The 26,793-nt window shown below is 42.7% G+C and overlaps 1 protein-coding gene across 1 annotated transcript; it reads right to left on the bottom strand.

Annotated features, from left to right (window-relative positions):
- Positions 1-5,459: 5,459 nt before the first annotated feature.
- Positions 5,460-26,330, bottom strand: LOC139560175 (immunoglobulin superfamily containing leucine-rich repeat protein 2-like). Its single transcript, XM_071376724.1, has 2 exons — positions 26,089-26,330; positions 5,460-7,196 (listed from the first exon to the last, which is right to left on the bottom strand). Exons 1-2 carry the CDS (start codon positions 26,099-26,101, stop codon positions 5,899-5,901), a joined length of 1,311 nt encoding a protein of 436 aa, XP_071232825.1. The 5' UTR covers positions 26,102-26,330; the 3' UTR covers positions 5,460-5,898.
- Positions 26,331-26,793: the final 463 nt, after the last annotated feature.

Below are 26,793 nucleotides of genomic sequence, written 5' to 3'. Positions count from 1 at the left end.
GGAAACCTCACTGTACTGAACAATCAGTTGAAAAACAGTGTGATTATAATGGCCCAGAGGGCGATTGTCTATGTTGTGCTGCACACATTTTGTGACAATGGTCACACCCGTATTGATCAGGCCACACCCACCAAAAGGGGTGCAAACAAATCAAAGGCTGCTGAAGAACGATGCGCACCATTTTCGTAAAAACGTGTCGTTCAGTTCAAACCATCACGCAACATTGTAAACGTTGAACCTAACTCAGCAGCAATACCAAGTCTAAGGCTACGGCTCACCTGATTGCAGCCATATTACTTGCCAGAAGACCTGGGCTACTGTCTACCTAGTTTGATTGTTTACATTTTGGACCATCAGAGCCAGGAAAATGGAATCGAGCAATGCTCTGTGACATTGACCAACCAATGTTGTGTTACCACCCAGCGATGTTTGATTGACACCCCCTCATTATCATATTGGAGGAAGAAATACATAAATAAATAAATGTTTAAATAATATAAATGAATGAAAGTGTGAATAATTAGATAATAGTTAGATAAATCATTTTATACATATACTGTATATATATAGAGAAAAATGTATTTATTTTTGTCAGCATTTTGCTATTTCCTTGTTCAGTTATTTATTTATGTTTGAATTTATTTATTTATTCATTTATTTACTTATGTTTGCATATATTTGTTCATTTATTTATTTATAATTATTGCAGGTTTGGTCCTTCATAGACTGACAGCTGTGTAGAGCTCAACTACACTATATATACAAAAGTATGTGGACACCCCTTCAAATTAGCGGATTCGGCTATTTCAACCACATCCGTTGCTGACAGGTGTATAAAATCGAGCACACAGCCAGGCAATCTCCATAGACAAACACTGGCAGTAGAATGGCCTTACTGAAGAGCTCAGTAACATTCAACTTGGCACCGTCATAGGATGCCACCTTTCCAACAAGTCAGTTCGTCAAATTTCCCCGGCCCCGGTCAACTGTAAGTGCTGTTAATGTGAAGTGGAAACGTCTAGGAGCAACAACGGCTCAGCTAAGTGGTAGACCACACAAGCTCACAGAACGGGAACGCCAAGTGCTGAAGCACATAGCGCGTGGAAATTGTCTGTCCTCGGTTGCAATAATCACTTCCGAGTTCTAAATTGCCTCTGGAAGCAACATCAGCACAAGAACTGTTCGTCGGGAGATTCATGAAATGGGTTTCCAGGGCCGAGCAGCCGCACACAAGCCTAAGATCACCATGCCCAACGCCCAACGCACAATGCCAAGCGTCGGCTGGAGTGATCTAAAGCTCGCCACCATTGGATTCTGAAGCAGTGAAAACGCGTTCGCTGGAGTGATGAATCACGCTTCACCATCTGGCAGTCCGACGAACGAATGCATAGTGTCAACTGTAAAGTTTGGTGGAGGAGGAGTAATGGTCTGGGGCTGTTTTACATGGTTCGTGCTAGGGCCTCAGACCAGAGCAATGTGGCTGGCTCACTCAATATAGTTGCTGGTCCACCCACCATGGAATGGGTAATGTCCGTTGTAATGATTTTAATTCTATGGTTCTAATTCCAGTCATTCTAATTGTATGTTTCAGACCTCTCTGAGAACTGGATGGAGAGAGGGCAGCTCCACTCCAGCCCTGAGTGATGCTATAATTACTACCTCCCACGGTGGGTGAAATCAGAGCCTGGTACCATGATTCTCTGACTCTCTGACTCACTGGTTCTCTGGTACCATGGTTCTCTGGCTGACTGGCTGGTGAGGAAAGACTTCAGGTGAGGAGAGATTTCAGGTAGCTGACTGAGAAAGGTCTGGCCTGGGTCCTGGGCTGCTGTTGGGACAGAGAGAGGCTGAGAGGCCAAGGGAAGGGTTTCTCGTGTCAATTAACTTGTGAAATTCCTGGATTACTCATTACATTAATAGTCCAATTTAATAAGCAAATATGATAGTTTAAAAAAGGTTAAATATTTATGCTGCAGTAGTTTATGTGTCGGGGGCTAGTGTCAGTCTGTTATATCTGGAGTATTTCTCCTGTCTTATCCGGTGTCCTGTGTGAATTTAAGTATGCTCTCTCTAATTCTCTCTCTTTTTCTCTTTCTCTCTTTCTTTCTTTCTTTCTCTCTCTTGGAGGACCTGAGCCCTAGGACCATGCCTCAGGACTACCTCGCCTGATGACTCCTTGCTGTCCCCAGTCCACCTGGCCGCGCTGCTGCTCCAGTTTCAACTGTTCTGACTGCGGCTATGAAACCCTGACTTGTTCACCGGACGTGCTACCTGTCCCGCACCTGCTGTTTTCAATTCTCTAGATACAGCAGGAGCGGTAGAGATGATCGGTAAACTGACATTTACTCCTGAGGTGCGGACCTGTTACACCCTCGAAAACCACTATGATCATTATTATTTGACCCTGCTGGTCATTTATGAACATTTGAACATCTTGGCCATGTTCTGTTATAATCGCCACCCGGCACAGCCACAAAAGGACTGGCCACCCCTCATAGCCTGGTTCCTCTCTAGGTTTCTTCCTAGGTTTTGGCCTTTTCTAGGGTGTTTTTCCTAGCCATCGTGCTTCTACACCTGCATTGCTTGTTGTTTGGAGTTTTAGGCTGAGTTTCTGTACAGCACTTTGTGACATCAGCTGATGTAAGAAGGGCTTTATAAACACATTTGATTGATTAAAGAGATACTCCGGTATTTTGTGTACTTTTTAGCCAGTAGCTCTGAAAGTAGAACTCACGAGCCAAAAATGGTCCCCGATTATTGAGTACTCCATCACATATGTGCACCACGTCATTGCGCTCTCTCTCTCTCTGTTGAGTCCACTGAGCCGTTGGACCCGCCCAGCAACGTCATTGGATAACGCTGGGCAGGACTCTTGCTGGCTGTCGCTCAAATGCGAGGTGCTGAAGCTCATTGACTAGAATTCAAATTGTTAGGGGGCTGGGCCACGTGGGGGGAAATGTAGGTAAAAATGGCGCCGGCACAGAGAAAACAATCCCTTCAAACTAGGTGGCTAATTGAGGTAAGACAGTAATTCTGCTCATAGATTCTGCATAGAACTACACAGACACATCCAGCCCAAAGCAGGAGGTTGAAAAAATACTTTGTGACAGAATGGGCAGCGCCACTGAGGCCATCTCCATTGTAAAGTAGTTCATTTTCTTCTTCTTCATTGGCATTGATTGCTCCCAAGTCATAGGAATCCCCACCCAGTTGACTACTTTAAAATGGTGGAAGCCCTCCGTGTCCATGCTAAAATGGGTTAAATCCATCATGAGTCCTCTATATATCTTTTAATGTGAATATTTAGCTAACTAAAATGAGTTTTCCGTCTTAGCACCTTGAACGACCTCAAGAGACATGAAAGGAGCATTTATTTTTTTATCCCAGATAACAAATATGCATTTCAGACAAAGTACAAAATGGACAGATACGATGTTTGACAATCTGAACATACAGAAATGAAGAAAACAAAATGATGTGCCTTTAGCAAGAAGTGGTCACCTACAGTTTATTCAACTATCTGACATTGTAACAGTGTAAGAACAACGTAAAAATGTAACTAACCTCTCTTTCCCAGACATACACACTTAGACAGTAATCCTTTTTGTACATTACATTGTTGTTGTTGTTGATTATCTTGCAACAGTCATTTTAAGTGTCGATGTTTATGTCACATTCATCAGGAGAAGATGTTGCGTACGGTAGTTATCTTGCAACAGTGTTCTTTGTGGCATCCCATGTTGTATAGAACACAATACAGTACGTCTGAGTGTCTTAGTGTTAACTGAATGTGGTAGAACTTAGGATGAGTCTCTCATGATGTGGTGGTGTGGTGGTGGTGTGGTGGTGTGGTGGTAGGGTGGTGGTGTGTTGGTGGGGTGGTGGTGGGGTGGTGGTGGGGTGGTGGTGGGGTGGTGGTGTGGTGTTGGTGGGGTGGTGGTGTGGTGGTGGGGTGTTGGTGGTGTGGTGGTGGTGTGGTGGTGTGGTGGTGGGGTGGTGGTGTGGTGGTGGTGTGTTGGTGGGGTGGTGGTGGGGTGGTGTGGTGGTGTGGTGGTGGTGTGGTGGTGGTGGTGGTGTGTGGTGGTGGGGTGGTGGTGGTGGTGGTGTGTTGGTGGGGTGGTGGTGGGGTGGTGGTGGGGTGGTGTGGTGGTGGTGGTGTGGTGTGTGGTGGTGGGGGTGTGTTGGTGGGGTGGTGGGGTGGTGGTGTGGTGGTGGTGTGTTGGTGGTGTGTTGGTGGGGTGGTGGTGGGGTGGTGGTGGGGTGGTGTGTGGTGTGTGGTGTGGTGGTGTGGTGGTGGTGTGGTGTGTGGTGGTGGGGTGGTGGTGTGTGGTGGTGTGGTGGTGGTGAGTGGTGTGGTGGTGTGGTGGTGGTGTGGTGATGTGTGGTGGTGTGGTGTGGTGGTGTGGTGGTGGTGTGGTGATGTGTGGTGGTGTGGTGGTGGTGTGGTGGTGGTGTGGTGTGGTGGTGGTGTGTGGTGGTGTGGTGGTGGTGGGTGGTGTGTTGGTGGTGTGGTGGTGGTGTGGTGGTGTGGTGGTGGTGTGGTGGTGGTGTGTGGTGGTGTGTGGTGTGGTGGTGTGGTGGTGTGTGGTGGTGTGTGGTGTGGTGGTGGTGTGGTGATGTGTGGTGGTGTGGTGGTGGTGTGGTGGTGGTGTGGTGGTGGGGTGGTGTGGTGGTGTGGTGGTGATGTGTGGTGGTGTGGTGTGGTGGTGTGGTGGTGTGGTGGTGGTGTGGTGGTGGTGTGGTGGTGGTGTGGTGGTGGTGTGGTGTGGTGGTGGTGTGTGGTGGTGTGGTGGTGGTGGGTGGTGTGTTGGTGGTGTGGTGGTGGTGTGGTGGTGTGGTGGTGGTGTGGTGTTGGTGGTGTGGTGGTGGTGTGTGGTGGTGTGGTGGTGGTGGGTGGTGTGTTGGTGGTGTGGTGGTGGTGTGGTGGTGTGGTGGTGGTGTGGTGTTGGTGGTGTGGTGGTGGTGTGTGGTGGTGTGTGGTGTGGTGGTGTGGTGGTGTGTGGTGGTGTGTGGTGGTGTGGTGGTGTGGTGTGGTGGTGTGTGGTGTGGTGGTGTGTGGTGATGTGTGGTGGTGTGGTGTGGTGGTGTGGTGTGGTGGTGTGGTGGTGGTGTGGTGGTGGTGTGGTGGTGGTGTGGTGTGGTGGTGTGGTGGTGTGGTGGTGTGGTGGTGTGGTGGTGTGGCGTGTGGTGTGATGTGTGGTGGTGTGGTGGTGGTGTGGTGGTGGTGTGGTGTGGTGGTGTGGTGTGGTGGTGTGGTGGTGTGGTGGTGTGGTGGTGTGGTGTGGTGGTGTGGTGTGGTGGTGTGGTGGTGTGGTGGTGGTGTGGTGGTGGTGTGGTGTGGTGGTGTGGTGGTGTGGTGGTGTGGTGGTGTGGTGGTGTGGTGGTGTGGTGGTGTGGTGTGTGGTGTGATGTGTGGTGGTGTGGTGGTGTGTGGTGTGGTGGTGTGGTGTGTGGTGGTGTGGTGTGTGGTGTGATGTGTGGTGGTGTGTGGTGTGGTGGGGTGGTGTGGTGATGTGTGGTGTGGTGGTGTGGTGGTGGTGGTGTGGTGGTGGTGTGGTTGTGGTGGTGTGTGGTGTATGATTTGGTCACACTGGAGCTCAGGGTGATGTCATGTCAGTCCCATTCTGGAGATCTCAAGGTGACCTCACTTCCTGTCATATGATTGTGATTGATAATTCAGTGTTCCGACCACATCTCTGTGGAACATTCAACACTCTGTCTCTCTCTTTCTCTGACACACACACACACACACACACACACACACACACACACACACACACACACACACACACACACACACACACACACACACACACACACACACACACACACACACACACACACACACACAAGCCAGTCATGAGAGACACACTCCTTCTAGCGAACCTATGTCCGTTCTCACGACAGGTCAACACTCTCGTACTCTGCGTGGTCTGATGCGGGGTTCGAGGCCTGATCCGAGGCGTAGTCCGGGGCGTGATCTGAGTCGTCCAGGTCCATCCCTGGCACCAGACTGTAGTATTCAGTGGACTGGGTCATATAAGCCTTCTCCCTGTCTGCCGAGTCCTTCATCACCTCCGTCACACTCACTGCATCCAACTCTGCTTGTCCGCCCAGGCCCAGCTCGGGGCCCTCTGTCTGGGAGGAGGACCCAGGAGAGGGAGGGGAGTTGGGGAGGGAGTGAGAGAGGGACTCCACAGATTCTACTTTAATCTCCACCTCCTCATAGATGTCCCTGGTGGAGCCAAGAAGGGTTGAGGAGGGTCGCAGGAGGAGCTGGTTCTTCAACATCTCCTTCCTGCTGCTGTCCCCCGCCGTGGGGAAGTTACACCCTCCTCCGCCTGCTGGGGGCTTGGATCGGTGGTGGTGTTGGTGACCGTTGGGTGAATAGGAGTGGGAGGCCTTCTTCTTGGAGGAGCCGAAGGCCGGCTTCTCCTTCGTCTTCCTCTTCCTCCCACAGCACCAGCAGAGGACAAGGCCGAGGAGGATGAGGAGGGGCAGGAGGATGAAAAGTGCCGTGAGCCCTGGTGGGCGGCAGACGTCACCAGGCGCCACCGACCACACGAGCCGCCCAGCCAGGCTCCGAGGAGATGCGCAGGTGATGTTACCCACGATGCCCTGCAGCCTGGTGTTGTTGTCGTTGTTGTCCAGCTCCTCCACCAGGGAGCAAGAGCAGTCCCAGGGGTTGTCCACCAGTTCCAGCCTCTCCAGACCCCGCAGAGACAGCACAGTGACGGGGAGAGAACGGAGGAGGTTGCCCCTGAGATCTAGCTCCTGGAGGCCGTCAGATCCCTGGAGGAAATCCTCAGGCAGCTCCCTCAGCTGGTTCATGCCCAGCTCCAGCACCTTCAGGCTGGGTAGATCTGACAGAAAGTCAGCTGGGATGGAGGTCAGTCTGTTGTGACCCAGATAGACCTCTTGGAGAGGAGAGAGTGTGGTCTCTGTATCCTCCAGGTCGATCTGAGTGATGGTACAGTGAGACAGGTCCAGGAGCTGTAGTCTGTTCCTGTTGGTGAGCATGGCCCAGCGAACATGGCCGAACGTGGAGCCGGAGTAGTTCAGACAGCAGGCCTCAGCGGGTAGGACAGAGGGAAACTGGGCCAAAATGGTGGCTTCTGGACACTGACATCCCTCTGAGTCGATGGTCATCACAGGGAGAGTACACAGCAACAGCAGAGCCCACTGAGAGAACATCTCTGGAGAGAGAGAGAGAGAGAGAGGCGAGAGAGAGAGAGAGAGCCAGACAGACATTGTGTCATGATTGTGATTACAAAGTTGGCCAGTGCAGTTCCCTCCCTCCCTCCCTCCCTCCCTCTCGCTCTCTCTCCCGCTCTCTCAATTCAATTTCAATTTAAGAGCTTTATTGGCATGGGAAACATAAGTTAACTTTGCCAAAGAAATTGAAGTAGATAATAAGCACAAGTGAAATAAACAATAAAAATGAACAGTAAACATTACACTCACAGAAGTTCCAAAAGAATAAAAGACATGTCAAATGTCATATTATGTCTATATACGGTGTTGTAACGATGTACAAATAGTTAAAGTACAAAAGGAAAATAAATAAACATAAATATGGGTTGTATTTACACTTTGTGACCTGTATTTACACAGGTCACAAATCTTGCTGCTGTGATGTCACACTGTGGGTTTTCACGCAATTGATATGGGAGTTTATCAAAATTGGGTTTGTTTTTGAATTCGTTGTGGATCTGTATAATCTGAGGGAATTATGTGTCTCCAATATGGTCATACATTGGGCAGGAGGTTAGGAAGTGCAGCTCAGTTTCCACCTCATTTTGTGGGCAGTGTGCACATAGCCTGTCTTCTCTTGAGAGCCAGGTCAATAGCAGGGCTGTGCTTACTGAGTCTGTGCATAGTCACAGCTTTCCTTAAGTTTGGGTCAGTCACAGTGGTCTGGTATTCTGCCACTGTGTACTCTCTGTTATGGGACAAACAGCATTCTAGTTTGCTCAGTTTTTTTGTTAATTCTTTCCAATGTTTCAAGTAATTATCTTTTAGTTTTCTCATGATTTGGTTGGGTCTAATTGTGTTGCTGTCCTGGGCCTCTCTCCCTCCCAGAGGGACATGCTAGTTGTTGTTCCACAGAGATGTAACCAGGAATCCGTTACCCAGCAACCCCTCTAGCAACCCTTCTGATGCTCCTGGCTGGTTGTTGACAAGTTTGGGAGGCCGTTGGCCTGGCGATGCGGAATGCTGGGGATCAGACGTCCACCTCTCGCGCCTGTCTACTGTATCGTGTCTTTTGTCTGTACTATATTGCTGTTGTGTTGAGTCCGTCCGTCCGTCAACTGAACCAACTCTCTAATGGTCAACTTAAAACAGATCCTAAATCCTGACGGCCTTCTCCATCTGACTTGTGAAGGGTATTTTGGAAAGATTTTAATTAAAGGTGATCAACAAAAGCTTCTTTATAGTTTTAAAAAACTCTCTCTCCCAATGGACTCTAAAAAACTTTCTCCCCCAACTAACTCTAAAAAACTCATTTTAAACAGCCAGGAAAAGAGGGTGAGAAAGCCTGTATATTTGTGTGGCTGGCAGAAAGAGAGAGAGAGAAAGCCTGTATCTGTGTGTGGCTGGCAGAAAGACAGAGAGAGAAAGCCTGTATCTGTGTGTGGTTGGCAGAGAGAGAGAAAGCCTGTATCTGTGTGTGAATGGCAGAAAGAGAGAGAGAGAAAGCAATGTACTGAGCAAATGTCAAATTGGCTTTTTACCAAATTACCGTACAACAGACCATGTATTCACCCTACACACCCTAATTGACAACCAAACAAACCAAAACAAAGGCAAAGTCTTCTCATGCTTTGTTGATTTCAAAAAAGCCTTCGACTCAATTTGGCATGAGGGTCTGCTATACAAATTGATGGAAAGTGGTGTTGGGGGTAAAACATACGACATTATAAAATCCATGTACACAAACAACAAGTGTGCGGTTAAAATTGGCAAAAAACACACACATTTCTTCTCACAGGGTCGTGGGGTGAGACAGGGATGAAGCTTAAGCCCCACCCTCTTCAACATATATATCAACGAATTGGCGCGGGCACTAGAACAGTCTGCAGCACCCGGTCTCACCCTACTAGAATCCGAAGTCAAATGTCTACTGTTTGCTGATGATCTGGTGCTTCTGTCACCAACCAAGGAGGGCCTACAACAGCACCTAGATCTTCTGCACAGATTCTGTCAGACCTGGGCCCTGACAGTAAATCTCAGTAAGACCAAAATAATGGTGTTCCAAAAAAGGTCCAGTCGCCAGGACCACAAATTCCATCTAGACACCGTTGCCCTAGAGCACACAAAAAACTATACATACCTCGGCCTAAACATCAGCACCACAGGTAGCTTCCACAGAGCTGTGAACGATCTGAGAGACAAGGCAAGAAGGGCATTCTATGCCATCAAAAGGAACATAAATTTCAACATACCAATTAGGATCTGGCTAAAAATACTTGAATCAGTCATAGAGCCCATTGCCCTTTATGGTTGTGAGGTCTGGGGTCCGCTCACCAACCAAGATTTCACAAAATGGGACAAACACCAAATTGAGACTCTGCATGCAGAATTCTGCAAAAATATCCTCCGTGTACAACGTAGAACACCAAATAATGCATGCAGAGCAGAATTAGGCCGATACCCACTAATTATCAAAATCCAGAAAAGAGCCGTTAAATTCTACAACCACCTAAAAGGAAGCGATTCCCAAACCTTCCATAACAAAGCCATCACCTACAGAGAGATGAACCTGGAGAAGAGTCCCCTAAGCAAGCTGGTCCTAGGGCTCTGTTCACAAACACAAACACACCCCACAGAGCCCCAGGACAACAGCACAATTAGACCCAACCAAATCATGAGAAAACAAAAAGATAATTACTTGACACATTGGAAAGAATTAACAAAAAAACAGAGCAAACTAGAATGCTATTTGGCCCTAAACAGAGAGTACACAGTGGCAGAATACCTGACCACTGTGACTGACCCAAACTTAAGGAAAGCTTTGACCATGTACAGACTCAGTGAGCATAGCCTTGCTATTGAGAAAGGCCGCCGTAGGCAGACATGGCTCTCAAGAGAAGACAGGCTATGTGCTCACTGCCCACAAAATGAGGTGGAAACTGAGCTGCACTTCCTAACCTCCTGCCCAATGTTTGACCATATTAGAGAGACATATTTCCCTCAGATTACACAGATCCACAAAGAATTTGAAAACAAATCCAATTTTGATAAACTCCCATATCTACTGGGTGAAATTCCACAGTGTGCCATCACAGCAGCAAGATTTGTGACCTGTTGCCACAAGAAAAGGGCAACCAGTGAAGAACAAACACCATTGTAAATACAACCCATATTTATGCTTATTTATTTTAACTTGTGTGCTTTAACCATTTGTACATTGTTACAACACTGTATATATATAATATGACATTTGTAATGTCTTTCTTGTTTTGAAACTTCTGTATGTGTAATGTTTACTGTTAATTTGTATTGTTTATTTCACTTTTGTGTATTATCTACCTCACTTGCTTTGGCAATGTTAACACATGTTTCCCATGCCAATAAAGCCCCTTGAATTGAATTGAATTGAATTGAAAGCCTGTATTTGTGTGTGGCTGGCAGAAAGACAGAGAGAAAGCCTGTATTTGTGTGTGGCTGGCAGAAAGCCAGAGAGACAGCCTGTATCTGTGTGTGGCTGGCAGAAAGACAGCCTGTATCTGTGTGTTGCTGGCAGAGAGAGAGAGAGAGAGAGAAAGCCTGTATCTGGTGTGGCTGGCAGAGAGACAGCCTGTATATGTGTGTGGCTGGCAGAAAGACAGAGAGAAAGCCTGTATCTATGTGTGGCTGGCAGAAAGACAGAGAGAAAGCCTGTATCCGTGTGTGGATATGACGTCACACTTCCTCAACAACAATAGAACAGGAATAGAAGAGAGGAACTCCCCAACAGCCCAGCAGACTGACTGACTGACTGACTGGCTGACTGGTTCTATAACAGAGAGACTGAACAGAGTGGAAGATTGCCCACCTTTGCTTTATAACCCTGGTTGTATTTGATTCCACTGAGCTGTAGAGAGAAAAGACCTGTCTGTCACCTGCGAGGCTGTGACTGTCAGTAATAAAGGCTGTACACTACCTGTATAATGACTATAACAGGGTTTCTATAACAGGGTTTCTATAACAGGGTTTCTATAACAGGGTTCCTATAACTATAACAGGGTTTCTATAACAGGGTTTCTATAACAGGGTTTCTATAACAGGGTTTCTATAACAGGGTTCCTATAACTATAACAGGGTTTCTATAACAGGGTTCCTATAACAGGGTTTCTATAACAGGGTTTCTATAACAGGGTTTCTATAACAGGGTTTCTATAACAGGGTTCTATAACTATAACAGGGTTTCTATAACAGGGTTCCTATAACTATAACAGGGTTTCTATAACAGGGTTTCTATAACTATAACAGGGTTCCTATAACTATAACAGGGTTTCTATAACAGGGTTTCTATAACAGGGTTTCTATAACAGGGTTTCTATAACAGGGTTTCTATAACTATAACAGGGTTTCCATAACAGGGTTTCTATAACAGGGTTTCTATAACAGGGTTCCTATAACTATAACAGGGTTTCTATAACAGGGTTCCTATAACAGGGTTTCTATAACAGGGTTTCTATAACAGGGCTTCTATAACAGGGTTCCTATAACAGGGTTTCTATAACAGGGTTTCTATAACAGGGTTTCTATAACAGGGTTTCTATAACAGGGTTCCTATAACAGGGTTTCTATAACAGGGTTCCTATAACAGGGTTCCTATAACTATAACAGGGTTTCTATAACAGGGTTTCTATAACAGGGTTTCTATAACAGGGTTCCTATAACAGGGTTCCTATAACTATAACAGGGTTTCTATAACAGGGTTTCTATAACTATAACAGGGTTTCTATAACAGGGTTTCTATAACAGGGTTTCTATAACAGGGTTTCTATAACAGGGTTTCTATAACAGGGTTTCTATAACAGGGTTTCTATAACTATAACAGGGTTTCTATAACAGGGTTTCTATAACAGGGTTTCTATAACAGGGTTCCTATAACAGGGTTTCTATAACAGGGTTCCTATAACAGGGTTTCTATAACAGGGTTTCTATAACTATAACAGGGTTCCTATAACAGGGTTTCTATAACAGGGTTTCTATAACAGGGTTTCTATAACAGGGTTCCTATAACAGGGTTTCTATAACAGGGTTTCTATAACAGGGTTTCTATAACTATAACAGGGTTTCTATAACAGGGTTTCTATAACTATAACAGGGTTTCTATAACAGGGTTCCTATAACAGGGTTTCTATAACAGGGTTTCTATAACAGGGTTTCTATAACTATAACAGGGTTTCTATAACAGGGTTTCTATAACTATAACAGGGTTTCTATAACAGGGTTTCTATAACAGGGTTTCTATAACAGGGTTCCTATAACAGGGTTTCTATAACAGGGTTTCTATAACTATAACAGGGTTTCTATAACAGGGTTTCTATAACAGGGTTTCTATAACAGGGTTCCTATAACAGGGTTCCTATAACAGGGTTTCTATAACTATAACAGGGTTTCTATAACTATAACAGGGTTCCTATAACAGGGTTCCTATAACAGGGTTCCTATAACAGGGTTCCTATAACAGGGTTTCTATAACAGGGTTCCTATAACAGGGTTCCTATAACAGGGTTCCTATAACAGGGTTCCTATAACAGGGTTTCTATAACAGGGTTCCTATAACAGGGTTCCTATAACAGGGTTCCTATAACAGGGTTTCTATAACAGGGTTTCTATAACAGGGTTTCTATAACTATAACAGGGTTCCTATAACAGGGTTTCTATAACAGGGTTTCTATAACTATAACAGGGTTTCTATAACAGGGTTCCTATAACAGGGTTTCTATAACTATAACAGGGTTCCTATAACAGGGTTCCTATAACAGGGTTTCTAAAACTATAACAGGGTTTCTATAACAGGGTTCCTATAACAGGGTTCCTATAACAGGGTTTCTATAACAGGGTTTCTATAACAGGGTTTCTATAACTATAACAGGGTTTCTATAACAGGGTTCCTATAACAGGGTTTCTATAACTATAACAGAGTTCCTATAACAGGGTTCCTATAACAGGGTTCCTATAACAGGGTTTCTATAACAGGGTTTCTATAACAGGGTTTCTATAACAGGGTTCCTATAACAGGGTTCCTATAACAGGGTTTCTATAACAGGGTTCCTATAACTATAACAGGGTTTCTATAACAGGGTTTCTATAACTATAACAGGGTTTCTATAACAGGGTTTCTATAACTATAACAGGGTTCCTATAACAGGGTTTCTATAACTATAACAGGGTTTCTATAACAGGGTTTCTATAACTATAACAGGGTTCCTATAACAGGGTTTCTATAACAGGGTTTCTATAACAGGGTTTCTATAACTATAACAGGGTTTCTATAACAGGGTTTCTATAACAGGGTTTCTATAACAGGGTTTCTATAACAGGGTTCCTATAACAGGGTTTCTATAACAGGGTTTCTATAACAGGGTTCCTATAACAGGGTTTCTATAACAGGGTTTCTATAACAGGGTTTCTATAACAGGGTTTCTATAACAGGGTTTCTATAACTATAACAGGGTTTCTATAACAGGGTTTCTATAACAGGGTTTCTATAACAGGGTTCCTATAACAGGGTTTCTATAACAGGGTTTCTATAACAGGGTTTCTATAACAGGGTTTCTATAACAGGGTTTCTATAACTATAACAGGGTTTCTATAACAGGGTTTCTATAACAGGGTTTCTATAACAGGGTTTCTATAACAGGGTTCCTATAACAGGGTTTCTATAACTATAACAGGGTTTCTATAACAGGGTTTCTATAACAGGGTTTCTATAACAGGGTTCCTATAACAGGGTTCCTATAACAGGGTTTCTATAACTATAACAGGGTTTCTATAACTATAACAGGGTTCCTATAACAGGGTTTCTATAACTATAACAGGGTTCCTATAACAGGGTTCCTATAACAGGGTTCCTATAACAGGGTTTCTATAACAGGGTTCCTATAACAGGGTTCCTATAACAGGGTTCCTATAACAGGGTTCCTATAACAGGGTTTCTATAACAGGGTTCCTATAACAGGGTTCCTATAACAGGGTTCCTATAACAGGGTTTCTATAACAGGGTTTCTATAACAGGGTTTCTATAACTATAACAGGGTTCCTATAACAGGGTTTCTATAACAGGGTTTCTATAACTATAACAGGGTTTCTATAACAGGGTTCCTATAACAGGGTTTCTATAACTATAACAGGGTTCCTATAACAGGGTTCCTATAACAGGGTTTCTATAACTATAACAGGGTTTCTATAACAGGGTTCCTATAACAGGGTTCCTATAACAGGGTTTCTATAACAGGGTTTCTATAACAGGGTTTCTATAACTATAACAGGGTTTCTATAACAGGGTTCCTATAACAGGGTTTCTATAACTATAACAGGGTTCCTATAACAGGGTTCCTATAACAGGGTTCCTATAACAGGGTTTCTATAACAGGGTTTCTATAACAGGGTTCCTATAACAGGGTTTCTATAACTATAACAGGGTTTCTATAACAGGGTTCCTATAACTATAACAGGGTTTCTATAACAGGGTTTCTATAACTATAACAGGGTTTCTATAACAGGGTTTCTATAACTATAACAGGGTTCCTATAACAGGGTTTCTATAACTATAACAGGGTTTCTATAACAGGGTTCCTATAACTATAACAGGGTTTCTATAACAGGGTTCCTATAACAGGGTTTCTATAACAGGGTTCCTATAACTATAACAGGGTTTCTATAACAGGGTTCCTATAACAGGGTTCCTATAACAGGGTTTCTATAACTATAACAGGGTTTCTATAACAGGGTTCCTATAACTATAACAGGGTTTCTATAACTATAACAGGGTTTCTATAACAGGGTTCCTATAACTATAACAGGGTTTCTATAACAGGGTTCCTATAACAGGGTTTCTATAACAGGGTTTCTATAACAGGGTTTCTATAACTATAACAGGGTTTCTATAACAGGGTTTCTATAACTATAACAGGGTTTCTATAACAGGGTTCCTATAACAGGGTTCCTATAACAGGGTTTCTATAACTATAACAGGGTTTCTATAACAGGGTTCCTATAACAGGGTTTCTATAACAGGGTTCCTATAACTATAACAGGGTTTCTATAACAGGGTTCCTATAACAGGGTTCCTATAACAGGGTTCCTATAACAGGGTTTCTATAACAGGGTTTCTATAACAGGGTTCCTATAACAGGGTTTCTATAACTATAACAGGGTTTCTATAACAGGGTTCCTATAACTATAACAGGGTTTCTATAACAGGGTTTCTATAACTATAACAGGGTTTCTATAACAGGGTTTCTATAACTATAACAGGGTTCCTATAACAGGGTTTCTATAACTATAACAGGGTTTCTATAACAGGGTTTCTATAACTATAACAGGGTTCCTATAACAGGGTTTCTATAACAGGGTTTCTATAACAGGGTTTCTATAACTATAACAGGGTTTCTATAACAGGGTTTCTATAACAGGGTTTCTATAACAGGGTTCCTATAACAGGGTTTCTATAACAGGGTTTCTATAACAGGGTTCCTATAACAGGGTTTCTATAACAGGGTTTCTATAACAGGGTTTCTATAACAGGGTTTCTATAACAGGGTTTCTATAACTATAACAGGGTTTCTATAACAGGGTTTCTATAACAGGGTTTCTATAACTATAACAGGGTTTCTATAACAGGGTTTCTATAACAGGGTTTCTATAACAGGGTTTCTATAACAGGGTTCCTATAACAGGGTTTCTATAACAGGGTTTCTATAACTATAACAGGGTTTCTATAACAGGGTTTCTATAACAGGGTTTCTATAACAGGGTTCCTATAACAGGGTTCCTATAACAGGGTTTCTATAACTATAACAGGGTTTATATAACTATAACAGGGTTCCTATTACAGGGTTTCTATAACTATAACAGGGTTCCTATAACAGGGTTCCTATAACAGGGTTCCTATAACAGGGTTTCTATAACAGGGTTCCTATAACAGGGTTCCTATAACAGGGTTCCTATAACAGGGTTCCTATAACAGGGTTTCTATAACAGGGTTCCTATAACAGGGTTCCTATAACAGGGTTCCTATAACAGGGTTTCTATAACAGGGTTTCTATAACAGGGTTCCTATAACAGGGTTTCTATAACAGGGTTTCTATAACTATAACAGGGTTTCTATAACAGGGTTCCTATAACAGGGTTTCTATAACTATAACAGGGTTCCTATAACAGGGTTCCTATAACAGGGTTTCTATAACAGGGTTTCTATAACTATAACAGGGTTTCTATAACAGGGTTCCTATAACAGGGTTCCTATAACAGGGTTTCTATAACAGGGTTTCTATAACAGGGTTTCTATAACTATAACAGGGTTTCTATAACAGGGTTCCTATAACAGGGTTTCTATAACTATAACAGGGTTCCTATAACAGGGTTCCTATAACAGGGTTCCTATAACAGGGTTTCTATAACAGGGTTTCTATAACAGGGTTCCTATAACAGGGTTTCTATAACTATAACAGGGTTTCTATAACAGGGTTCCTATAACTATAACAGGGTTTCTATAACAGGGTTTCTATAACTATAACAGGGTTTCTATAACAGGGTTTCTATAACTATAACAGGGTTCCTATAACAGGGTTTCTATAACTATAACAGGGTTTCTATAACAGGGTTCCTATAACTATAACAGGGTTTCTATAACAGGGTTCCTATAACAGGGTTTCTATAACAGGGTTCCTATAACTATAACAGGGTTTCTATAACAGGGTTCCTATAACAGGGTTCCTATAACAGGGTTTCTATAACTATAACAGGGTTTCTATAACAGGGTTCCTATAACTATAACAGGGTTTCTATAACTATAACAGGGTTTCTATAACAGGGTTCCTATAACTATAACAGGGTTTCTATAACAGGGTTCCTATAACAGGGTTTCTATAACAGGGTTTCTATAACAGGGTTTCTATAACAGGGTTTCTATAACTATAACAGGGTTTCTATAACAGGGTTCCTATAACTATAACAGGGTTTCTATAACAGGGTTCCTATAACAGGGTTCCTATAACAAGGTTTCTATAACTATAACAGGGTTTCTATAACAGGGTTCCTATAACAGGGTTTCTATAACAGGGTTCCTATAACTATAACAGGGTTTCTATAACAGGGTTCCTATAACAGGGTTCCTATAACAGGGTTCCTATAACAGGGTTTCTATAACAGGGTTTCTATAACAGGGTTCCTATAACAGGGTTTCTATAACTATAACAGGGTTTCTATAACAGGGTTCCTATAACTATAACAGGGTTTCTATAACAGGGTTTCTATAACTATAACAGGGTTTCTATAACAGGGTTTCTATAACTATAACAGGGTTCCTATAACAGGGTTTCTATAACTATAACAGGGTTTCTATAACAGGGTTTCTATAACTATAACAGGGTTCCTATAACAGGGTTTCTATAACAGGGTTTCTATAACAGGGTTTCTATAACTATAACAGGGTTTCTATAACAGGGTTTCTATAACAGGGTTTCTATAACAGGGTTTCTATAACAGGGTTCCTATAACAGGGTTTCTATAACAGGGTTTCTATAACAGGGTTTCTATAACAGGGTTTCTAAAACAGGGTTTCTATAACTATAACAGGGTTTCTATAACAGGGTTTCTATAACAGGGTTTCTATAACAGGGTTTCTATAACAGGGTTTCTATAACTATAACAGGGTTTCTATAACAGGGTTTCTATAACAGGGTTTCTATAACAGGGTTTCTATAACTATAACAGGGTTTCTATAACAGGGTTCCTATAACAGGGTTCCTATAACAGGGTTTCTATAACTATAACAGGGTTTCTATAACAGGGTTTCTATAACAGGGTTTCTATAACAGGGTTCCTATAACAGGGTTCCTATAACAGGGTTTCTATAACTATAACAGGGTTTCTATAACTATAACAGGGTTCCTATAACAGGGTTTCTATAACTATAACAGGGTTCCTATAACAGGGTTCCTATAACAGGGTTCCTATAACAGGGTTTCTATAACAGGGTTCCTATAACAGGGTTCCTATAACAGGGTTCCTATAACAGGGTTCCTATAACAGGGTTTCTATAACAGGGTTCCTATAACAGGGTTCCTATAACAGGGTTCCTATAACAGGGTTTCTATAACAGGGTTTCTATAACAGGGTTTCTATAACTATAACAGGGTTCCTATAACAGGGTTTCTATAACAGGGTTTCTATAACTATAACAGGGTTTCTATAACAGGGTTCCTATAACAGGGTTTCTATAACTATAACAGGGTTCCTATAACAGGGTTCCTATAACAGGGTTTCTATAACAGGGTTTCTATAACTATAACAGGGTTTCTATAACAGGGTTCCTATAACAGGGTTCCTATAACAGGGTTTCTATAACAGGGTTTCTATAACAGGGTTTCTATAACTATAACAGGGTTTCTATAACAGGGTTCCTATAACAGGGTTTCTATAACTATAACAGGGTTCCTATAACAGGGTTCCTATAACAGGGTTTCTATAACAGGGTTTCTATAACAGGGTTCCTATAACAGGGTTTCTATAACTATAACAGGGTTTCTATAACAGGGTTCCTATAACTATAACAGGGTTTCTATAACAGGGTTTCTATAACTATAACAGGGTTTCTATAACAGGGTTTCTATAACTATAACAGGGTTCCTATAACAGGGTTTCTATAACTATAACAGGGTTTCTATAACAGGGTTCCTATAACTATAACAGGGTTTCTATAACAGGGTTCCTATAACAGGGTTTCTATAACAGGGTTCCTATAACTATAACAGGGTTTCTATAACAGGGTTCCTATAACAGGGTTCCTATAACAGGGTTTCTATAACTATAACAGGGTTTCTATAACAGGGTTCCTATAACTATAACAGGGTTTCTATAACTATAACAGGGTTTCTATAACAGGGTTCCTATAACTATAACAGGGTTTCTATAACAGGGTTCCTATAACAGGGTTTCTATAACAGGGTTTCTCTATAACAGGGTTTCTATAACAGGGTTTCTATAACTATAACAGGGTTTCTATAACAGGGTTCCTATAACTATAACAGGGTTTCTATAACAGGGTTCCTCATAACAGGGTTCCTATAACAGGGTTTCTATAACTATAACAGGGTTTCTATAACAGGGTTCCTATAACAGGGTTTCTATAACAGGGTTCCTATAACTATAACAGGGTTTCTATAACAGGGTTCCTATAACAGGGTTTCTATAACTATAACAGGGTTTCTATAACTATAACAGGGTTTCTATAACTATAACAGGGTTTCTATAACAGGGTTCCTATAACTATAACAGGGTTTCTATAACAGGGTTCCTATAACAGGGTTTCTATAACAGGGTTTCTATAACAGGGTTTCTATAACAGGGTTCCTATAACAGGGTTCCTATAACTATAACAGGGTTTCTATAACAGGGTTCCTATAACTATAAGAGGGTTTCTATAACAGGGTTTCTATAACAGGGTTTCTATAACTATAACAGGGTTTCTATAACAGGGTTCCTATAACTATAACAGGGTTTCTATAACAGGGTTCCTATAACTATAACAGGGTTCCTATAACAGGGTTTCTATAACTATAACAGGGTTTCTATAACAGGGTTCCTATAACTATAACAGGGTTTCTATAACAGGGTTTCTATAACAGGGTTCCTATAACAGGGTTTCTATAACAGGGTTTCTATAACAGGGTTTCTATAACAGGGTTTCTATAACTATAACAGGGTTCCTATAACAGGGTTCCTATAACAGGGTTCCTATAACTATAACAGGGTTTCTATAACAGGGTTCCTATAACAGGGATTCTTAAACTATGGGTCGGGACCCAGAGTGGACCCTGGACATGTGAGACGTCCTGAGTGATGAGAATATTTCTATAGTCACACACTATTCCTTGTTAATTTAGGAGAAGGGATGTTATGATTGTGATCATATAAACACTGTACAGAGGTCTTCACCGTGTGAAAGTCACTTTGTTTTAACTCAGACATTTGATAGTCTGATGCAAACACTAAATGTATGACTACATTTGATGCACTACACAGGTTACTTGCTATGAATGTTTTCTAAAAATCAGTTGTGTTACAGCTTGGTTAGAATAAAACCTTGCATTCAAAGTGGACCGTACGTTAACCATGTGACCATTGTTACACCCCTGAAAAAGAGGAGAAATAATCACGAGTGTGATAGGTGTTGTTTACTCATTGAAACTTTTAGTGCAATGAGAAAAAGACTGCGATTTCTCCGGGACCTTCAGTGGAGACCAGAGCAATCGATCTCAGGCTCATAGAGCATTTAGTAGATCACAGATTAACACTTTTATCCACGACAAAATAAAGTAATCAACATAACGTTTACACATTCCTCTCACAATTCGTACCCTTTGTATGCTTGACGGATTTTAACACAATTATATAAATGTTATCAATCTATCAACTAATACTGAATGCATGATCTTCTTAACCTTAGATGTTTTAAGATCCTCACATACTATGAACTTACTAATACTTTTTAATGTATAACAGGCTATTAGTATTTCCTTTAACCTGTCACACTCCAACAGGCTATAGTATCCAATCTTTGCCTGCTGGTCACAGTACGTCCAGATGGAACTTCATCGTAGTTATTTACTAACATGAGGACGTGTATTTGGGTATTTTCTTAGGAAAAACACAGGGGAGTTTGAGGGAGGAAGTTGATTTGTTTACAAAGAGTGAAGCATTATCCAACAGTGTCTCTGTCAAAGATAGTATCCCATAGAGACTGAGGACTGTGACAGTCACTGTTTATCTAGCCTCAAACGCCACCCTATTCCCTATATAGTGCACTACCGTTGACCAAAGCCCAGAGTGCACTACATAGGGAAGAGGGTGGCATTTGGGCTTGTTATTTATACTCAGTATCATTTGCATCCTTCACAGCTTTATGGAAAGGCTTTGTTGAAACGCATGACTGTACCGGTTCTCGTCCTCTTCGTCTGAGGAGTAGCAAGGATCGGACCAATACGCAGCGTGGTAAGTGTCCATTTTAATATATAAAACTGAACACAGAAAAATACAAAATAACAACGTGAATAATACCGAAAACCGAAACAGTCCTGAAATGTGAACCAAACACTGCAACAGGAAACAATTCCCCACAACACACAATAGAAAACAGGCTACCTAAATACGGCTCCCAATCAGAGACAACAACTGACACCTGCCTCTGATTGAGAACCATACTAGGCCCAACACATAGAAATTTAACAACAGAACAAAACATAGAAAAACAACATAGAATGGCCACCCCAACTCACACCCTGACCAAACTAAAATAAAGACATAACAAAGGAACTAAGGTCAGAACGTGACACTGACTACAAAACAGCTTCAAAGTTCTGCTACAATCTATTACAATGGAAAGATAACTGAGAATGTGTAAGTGTAAGTTCTGCTACAATCTATTACAATGGAAAGATAACTGAGAATGCAAAGAGTCTGCTTACTGTTACCGTATTATAAAGCAGAACTATTCTGACTGAAGCAGACTTTATTTTGATGTATTTAACACACACACTCATTGATTGATACACAGATCAATCAGGCTATCTTCTATGGCGGCTCTGAAGGCTTTCCAACAGTCTAGAGATACCAGATAGGCTGGTCATTTATTCACCTCATCATTGATTGAAACTATCTGATCAGGTAAATATACAGTCACTGAGAGGTTGGGGTTGTGGACCCCTTGAACTAAAACAACTTCCCTGTTGTATCAATGCAACAATCACTTGATCCGTAGGGACACTGAATCTAGGGATTCCTTGTTGAAACAAAATCCCCTCCATCACTCATAAGAGTGCTATAATGTTTGCTAATGCTGTGGTTAGTGGTCATATACCGTACCTGTTTAACAGTTCAACCGTCAGAGCCATATCGTACAGCAACGATCACTTCATCAGTCACCTAACCTTATCCAACAAGAATTCAATGAATCTGTTGTTGAAGTGATTCAGATGTGTGCTAACAGTTTGGTTCAACAGTCCACATTACGATCCACGATAGGCCTACTAGTTAACCCATCTATGTGTAGTCTAATGCTCTGGTCTGATACTAGTTAACCCATCTATGTGTAGTCTAATACTCTGGTCTGATACTAGTTAACCCATCCATGTGTAGCCTAATGCTCTGGTCTGATACTAGTTAACCCATCTATGTGTAGTCTAATGCTCTGGTCTGATACTAGTTAACCCATCCATGTGTAGCCTAATGCTCTGGTCTGATACTAGTTAACCCATCTATGTGTAGTCTAATGCTCTGGTCTGATACTAGTTAACCCATCCATGTGTAGTCTAATACTCTGGTCTGATACTAGTTAACCCATCCATGTGTAGCCTAATGCTCTGGTCTGATACTAGTTAACCCATCCATGTGTAGCCTAATGCTCTGGTCTGATACTAGTTAACCCATCCATGTGTAGCCTAATGCTCTGGTCTGATACTAGTTAACCCATCCATGTGTAGCCTAATGCTCTGGTCTGATACTAGTTAGCCCATCCATGTGTAGCCTAATGCTCTGGTCTGATACTAGTTAACCCATCCATGTGTAGCCTAATGCTCGGGTCTGATACTAGTTAACCCATCCATGTGTAGCCTAATGCTCTGGTCTGATACTAGTTAACCCATCCATGTGTAGTCTAATGCTCTGGTCTGATACTAGTTAACCCATCCATGTGTAGCCTAATGCTCTGGTCTGATACTAGTTAGCCCATCCATGTGTAGCCTAATGCTCTGGTCTGATACTAGTTAACCCATCCATGTGTAGCCTAATGCTCTGGTCTGATACTAGTTAACCCATCCATGTGTAGCCTAATGCTCTGGTCTGATACTAGTTAACCCATCCATGTGTCGCCTAATGCTCTGGTCTGATACTAGCTTGCACCTTATTCCTTTTAGGGCCTCAGGGCTCTGGTTAATAGTAGTGGACTATATGGGGAATATGGAGCTACATCCTTAGTGACTCTGGTAGCCATGGCAACAGAGTCTAAAGGTTGGAGTGATTGATAATATTTCAACATCTGTTCCGTGGTACGATTATACGACAGGAAAGCTGCGGTCTGGGTTTTGTCATAGAACAGAACAGGCAGAGCACCGTGTTGACTGATGAGGGAAATAGCACCGTGTTGACTGATGAGGGAAATAGCACCGTGTTGACTGATGAGGGAAATAGCACCGTGTTGACTGATGAGGGAAATAGCACCGTGTTGACTGATGAGGGTGTCTCTGTGTGTTTGGAAATCCCAGTCGTGGACTGTGTCCCTAATGGCATCATATTTCCTTATGTACTTTTCTGGTCAAAAGTAGTGCACTATATAGGGAAGAGGTTGCGATAGTAGTGCACTATATAGGGAATAGGGTGCCATTTGGGGAAACGGCAGCAGGCCTATCCGCTTGTCTATTTCAACGGCACACTCACTTGGCATTATCTAAACAGTTTGTTTCTGGGGAATGTCTCGTCTTGGAGTATGTGTACAGTAGAGTTATTCAGGTGCAGAGTGAGAATTCTCAGGGGAGGTATTTGGGAGTATTCATGAAATACACCACATGACCAAAAGTATGTGGACACCTGCTCATCAAACATCTCATTCCAAAATTATGGCCATTAATATGGAGTTGGTCCCCCCTTTGCTGTTATAACAACCTCCACTCTTCTGGGAAGGCTTTCCACTAGATGTTGGAACATTGCTGCTATAACAGCCTCCACTCTTCTGGGAAGGCTTTCCACTAGATGTTGGAACATTGCTGCTATAACAGCCTCCACTCTTCTGGGAAGGCTTTCCACTAGATGTTGGAACATTGCTGCTATAACAGCCTCCACTCTTCTGGGAAGGCTTTCCACTAGATGTTGGAACATTGCTGCTATAACAGCCTCCACTCTTCTGGGAAGGCTTTCCACTAGATGTTGGAACATTGCTGCTATAACAGCCTCCACTCTTCTGGGAAGGCTTTCCACTAGATGTTGGAACATTGCTGCTATAACAGCCTCCACTCTTCTGGGAAGGCTTTCCACTAGATGTAGGAACATTGCTGCTATAACAGCCTCCACTCTTCTGGGAAGGCTTTCCACTAGATGTTGGAACATTGCTGCTATAACAGCCTCCACTCTTCTGGGAAGGCTTTCCACTAGATGTTGGAACATTGCTGCTATAACAGCCTCCACTCTTCTGGGAAGGCTTTCCACTAGATGTTGGAACATTGCTGCTATAACAGCCTCCACTCTTCTGGGAAGGCTTTCCACTAGATGTTGGAACATTGCTGCTATAACAGCCTCCACTCTTCTGGGAAGGCTTTCCACTAGATGTTGGAACATTGCTGCTATAACAGCCTCCACTCTTCTGGGAAGGCTTTCCACTAGATGTTGGAACATTGCTGCTATAACAGCCTCCACTCTTCTGGGAAGGCTTTCCACTAGATGTTGGAACATTGCTGCTATAACAGCCTCCACTCTTCTGGGAAGGCTTTCCACTAGATGTTGGAACATTGCTGCTATAACAGCCTACACTCTTCTGGGAAGGCTTTCCACTAGATGTTGGGACATTGCTGCTATAACAGCCTCCACTCTTCTGGGAAGGCTTTCCACTAGATGTTGGAACATTGCTGCTATAACAGCCTCCACTCTTCTGGGAAGGCTTTCAACTAGATGTTGGAACATTGCTGTGGGGACTTGCTTCCATTCAGCCACAAGAACACTAGTGAGGTCGGGCACTGATGTTGGGCGATTAGGCTTGGCTCGCAGTCAGCGTTCCAATTCATCCCAAATGTGTTCGATGGGGTTGAGGTCAGGGCTCTGTGCAGACCAGTCAAGTTCTTCCACACCGATCTCGACAAACCATTTCTGTATGGACCTTGCTTTGTGCACGGGGAAATTTTCATGCTGAAACAGGAAAGGGCCTTCCCCAAACTGTTGCCACAGAGTTGGAAGCATGGAATATCTTAGGGTGTGTGTAGAGTGATAGATCATTGTATGGGTGTGTGTGTGTGTGTGTACAGTAGGTAAAGAGAGATCTTATCTCAGGGTGTGTGTGTGTGTGTGTGTGTGTGTGTGTGTGTGTGTGTGTGTGTGTGTGTGTGTGTGTGTGTGTGTGTGTGTGTGTGTGTGTGTGTGTGTGTGTGTGTGTGTGTGTCTGTGTGTGTGTGTAATGGCTAGAGAGAGAGAGAGAGAGAGAGAGATCTTCCGGTGTGTAGGCCTACAGAGAGACATTGTTATGTGTGTACTGTGTTACTGTAGTCAAGAGATGTGTACAGAGAGACAGAGAGCATAGGAAAGGAGGAGAGGAAAGGAGGAGAGGAAAGGAGGAGAGGAAAGGAGGTGAGGTTTATTCTCAGGACTAAAGTGATCTCATTCTGGAACAATGTGAGCGGTTACATTCTCTCTCGCTGAGTTTCCTCAAAGATAATGGCTTGGCCCTTATTTATGATAAATACTGTATTTTTTCAGACTGTATACGCTATGCAAAATTTGCAACACTCTTTTTGATGTGTGTGTTTTTTTACACCTTTTTAAATGTAGGGCAGATTAAATCAACACAAGACTTGACTGAATGTTAGTTTAAACTAATCAGCTGTGCAACGAAGTCATTCCCTCTGCTTATCAACCAAATGGTTACACCTCGTTACAGCAATAACAAGTTACAATTGACTTTAAAAACAAACAAACGACTTACAGACGCAGCACACTTAGCCTATTTAAAATGATATCACTAAGTAATATAAATATTACAAACTGTATTCTAATAAATAATAAATTAACAACAATATTAACTTTTTCATATTCCCCCATTTCACATATGGCAAAACAAACTTTTATAATAATTGTAGCGACCCTGAATTAAAGTATTATTCATCTTACCTTTAACGCCCATGGCTGCAACCTGTTGCCTCGTCTTCAGTAGATGCACATAGCCTTACCAACACGACTGTCAACCGGTCCGCCACAGGCAGCGTGTATCCCGCTGTAAAACGACTAGCCTACAGCAGTGACGGCAGCCACGACCTCGTCATCACGTCAACCTAAATAACGAAGTGACTTACGTTCGCCGCACTCTCCTGGGTCTTTTTGCTATGGGTGTGCTTCTGTCGCTGCCTCCCCGCTATGCACTGTAGGACAACAACTTTAAACGGAATGTGGAAATCTTATTTGAGGGTGTGTGTGTACGCGCACGGTAGGTGCGTGACTGAAACATTGACATAGGATAAAAGAGCATTAACTTTCCTTTTAAGCACAGTCGGTGTAGTTCATGGTACTATACCGCGCCCCAGTGTTATTGTAGCCTAGTACTAGTGCGCCCTCTGGTGGTCGTCGATGGATAAGTCTTAAACGTCAAGTTCCAAATCCACTTTGGAAGTACGTCTTTTTCCGCCTTTCGCCGCTATTTTTTTATTTATTTATTTCACCTTTATTTAACCAGGTAGGCAAATTGAGAACACGTTCTCATTTACAATTGCGACCTGGCCAAGATAAAGCAAAGCAGTTCGACACATACAACAACACATAGTTACACATGGAGTAAAACAAACATATAGTCAATAATACAGTGAAAAAAAAAATAAGTCT

Source organism: Salvelinus alpinus, chromosome 30 (genome assembly GCF_045679555.1).
Source record: "Salvelinus alpinus chromosome 30, SLU_Salpinus.1, whole genome shotgun sequence".
Taxonomy (NCBI): Eukaryota; Metazoa; Chordata; class Actinopteri; order Salmoniformes; family Salmonidae; genus Salvelinus; species Salvelinus alpinus.
The sequence above is the reverse complement of the archived record's forward strand: the minus strand, read 5'-3'. Positions and strand labels throughout refer to the sequence as shown.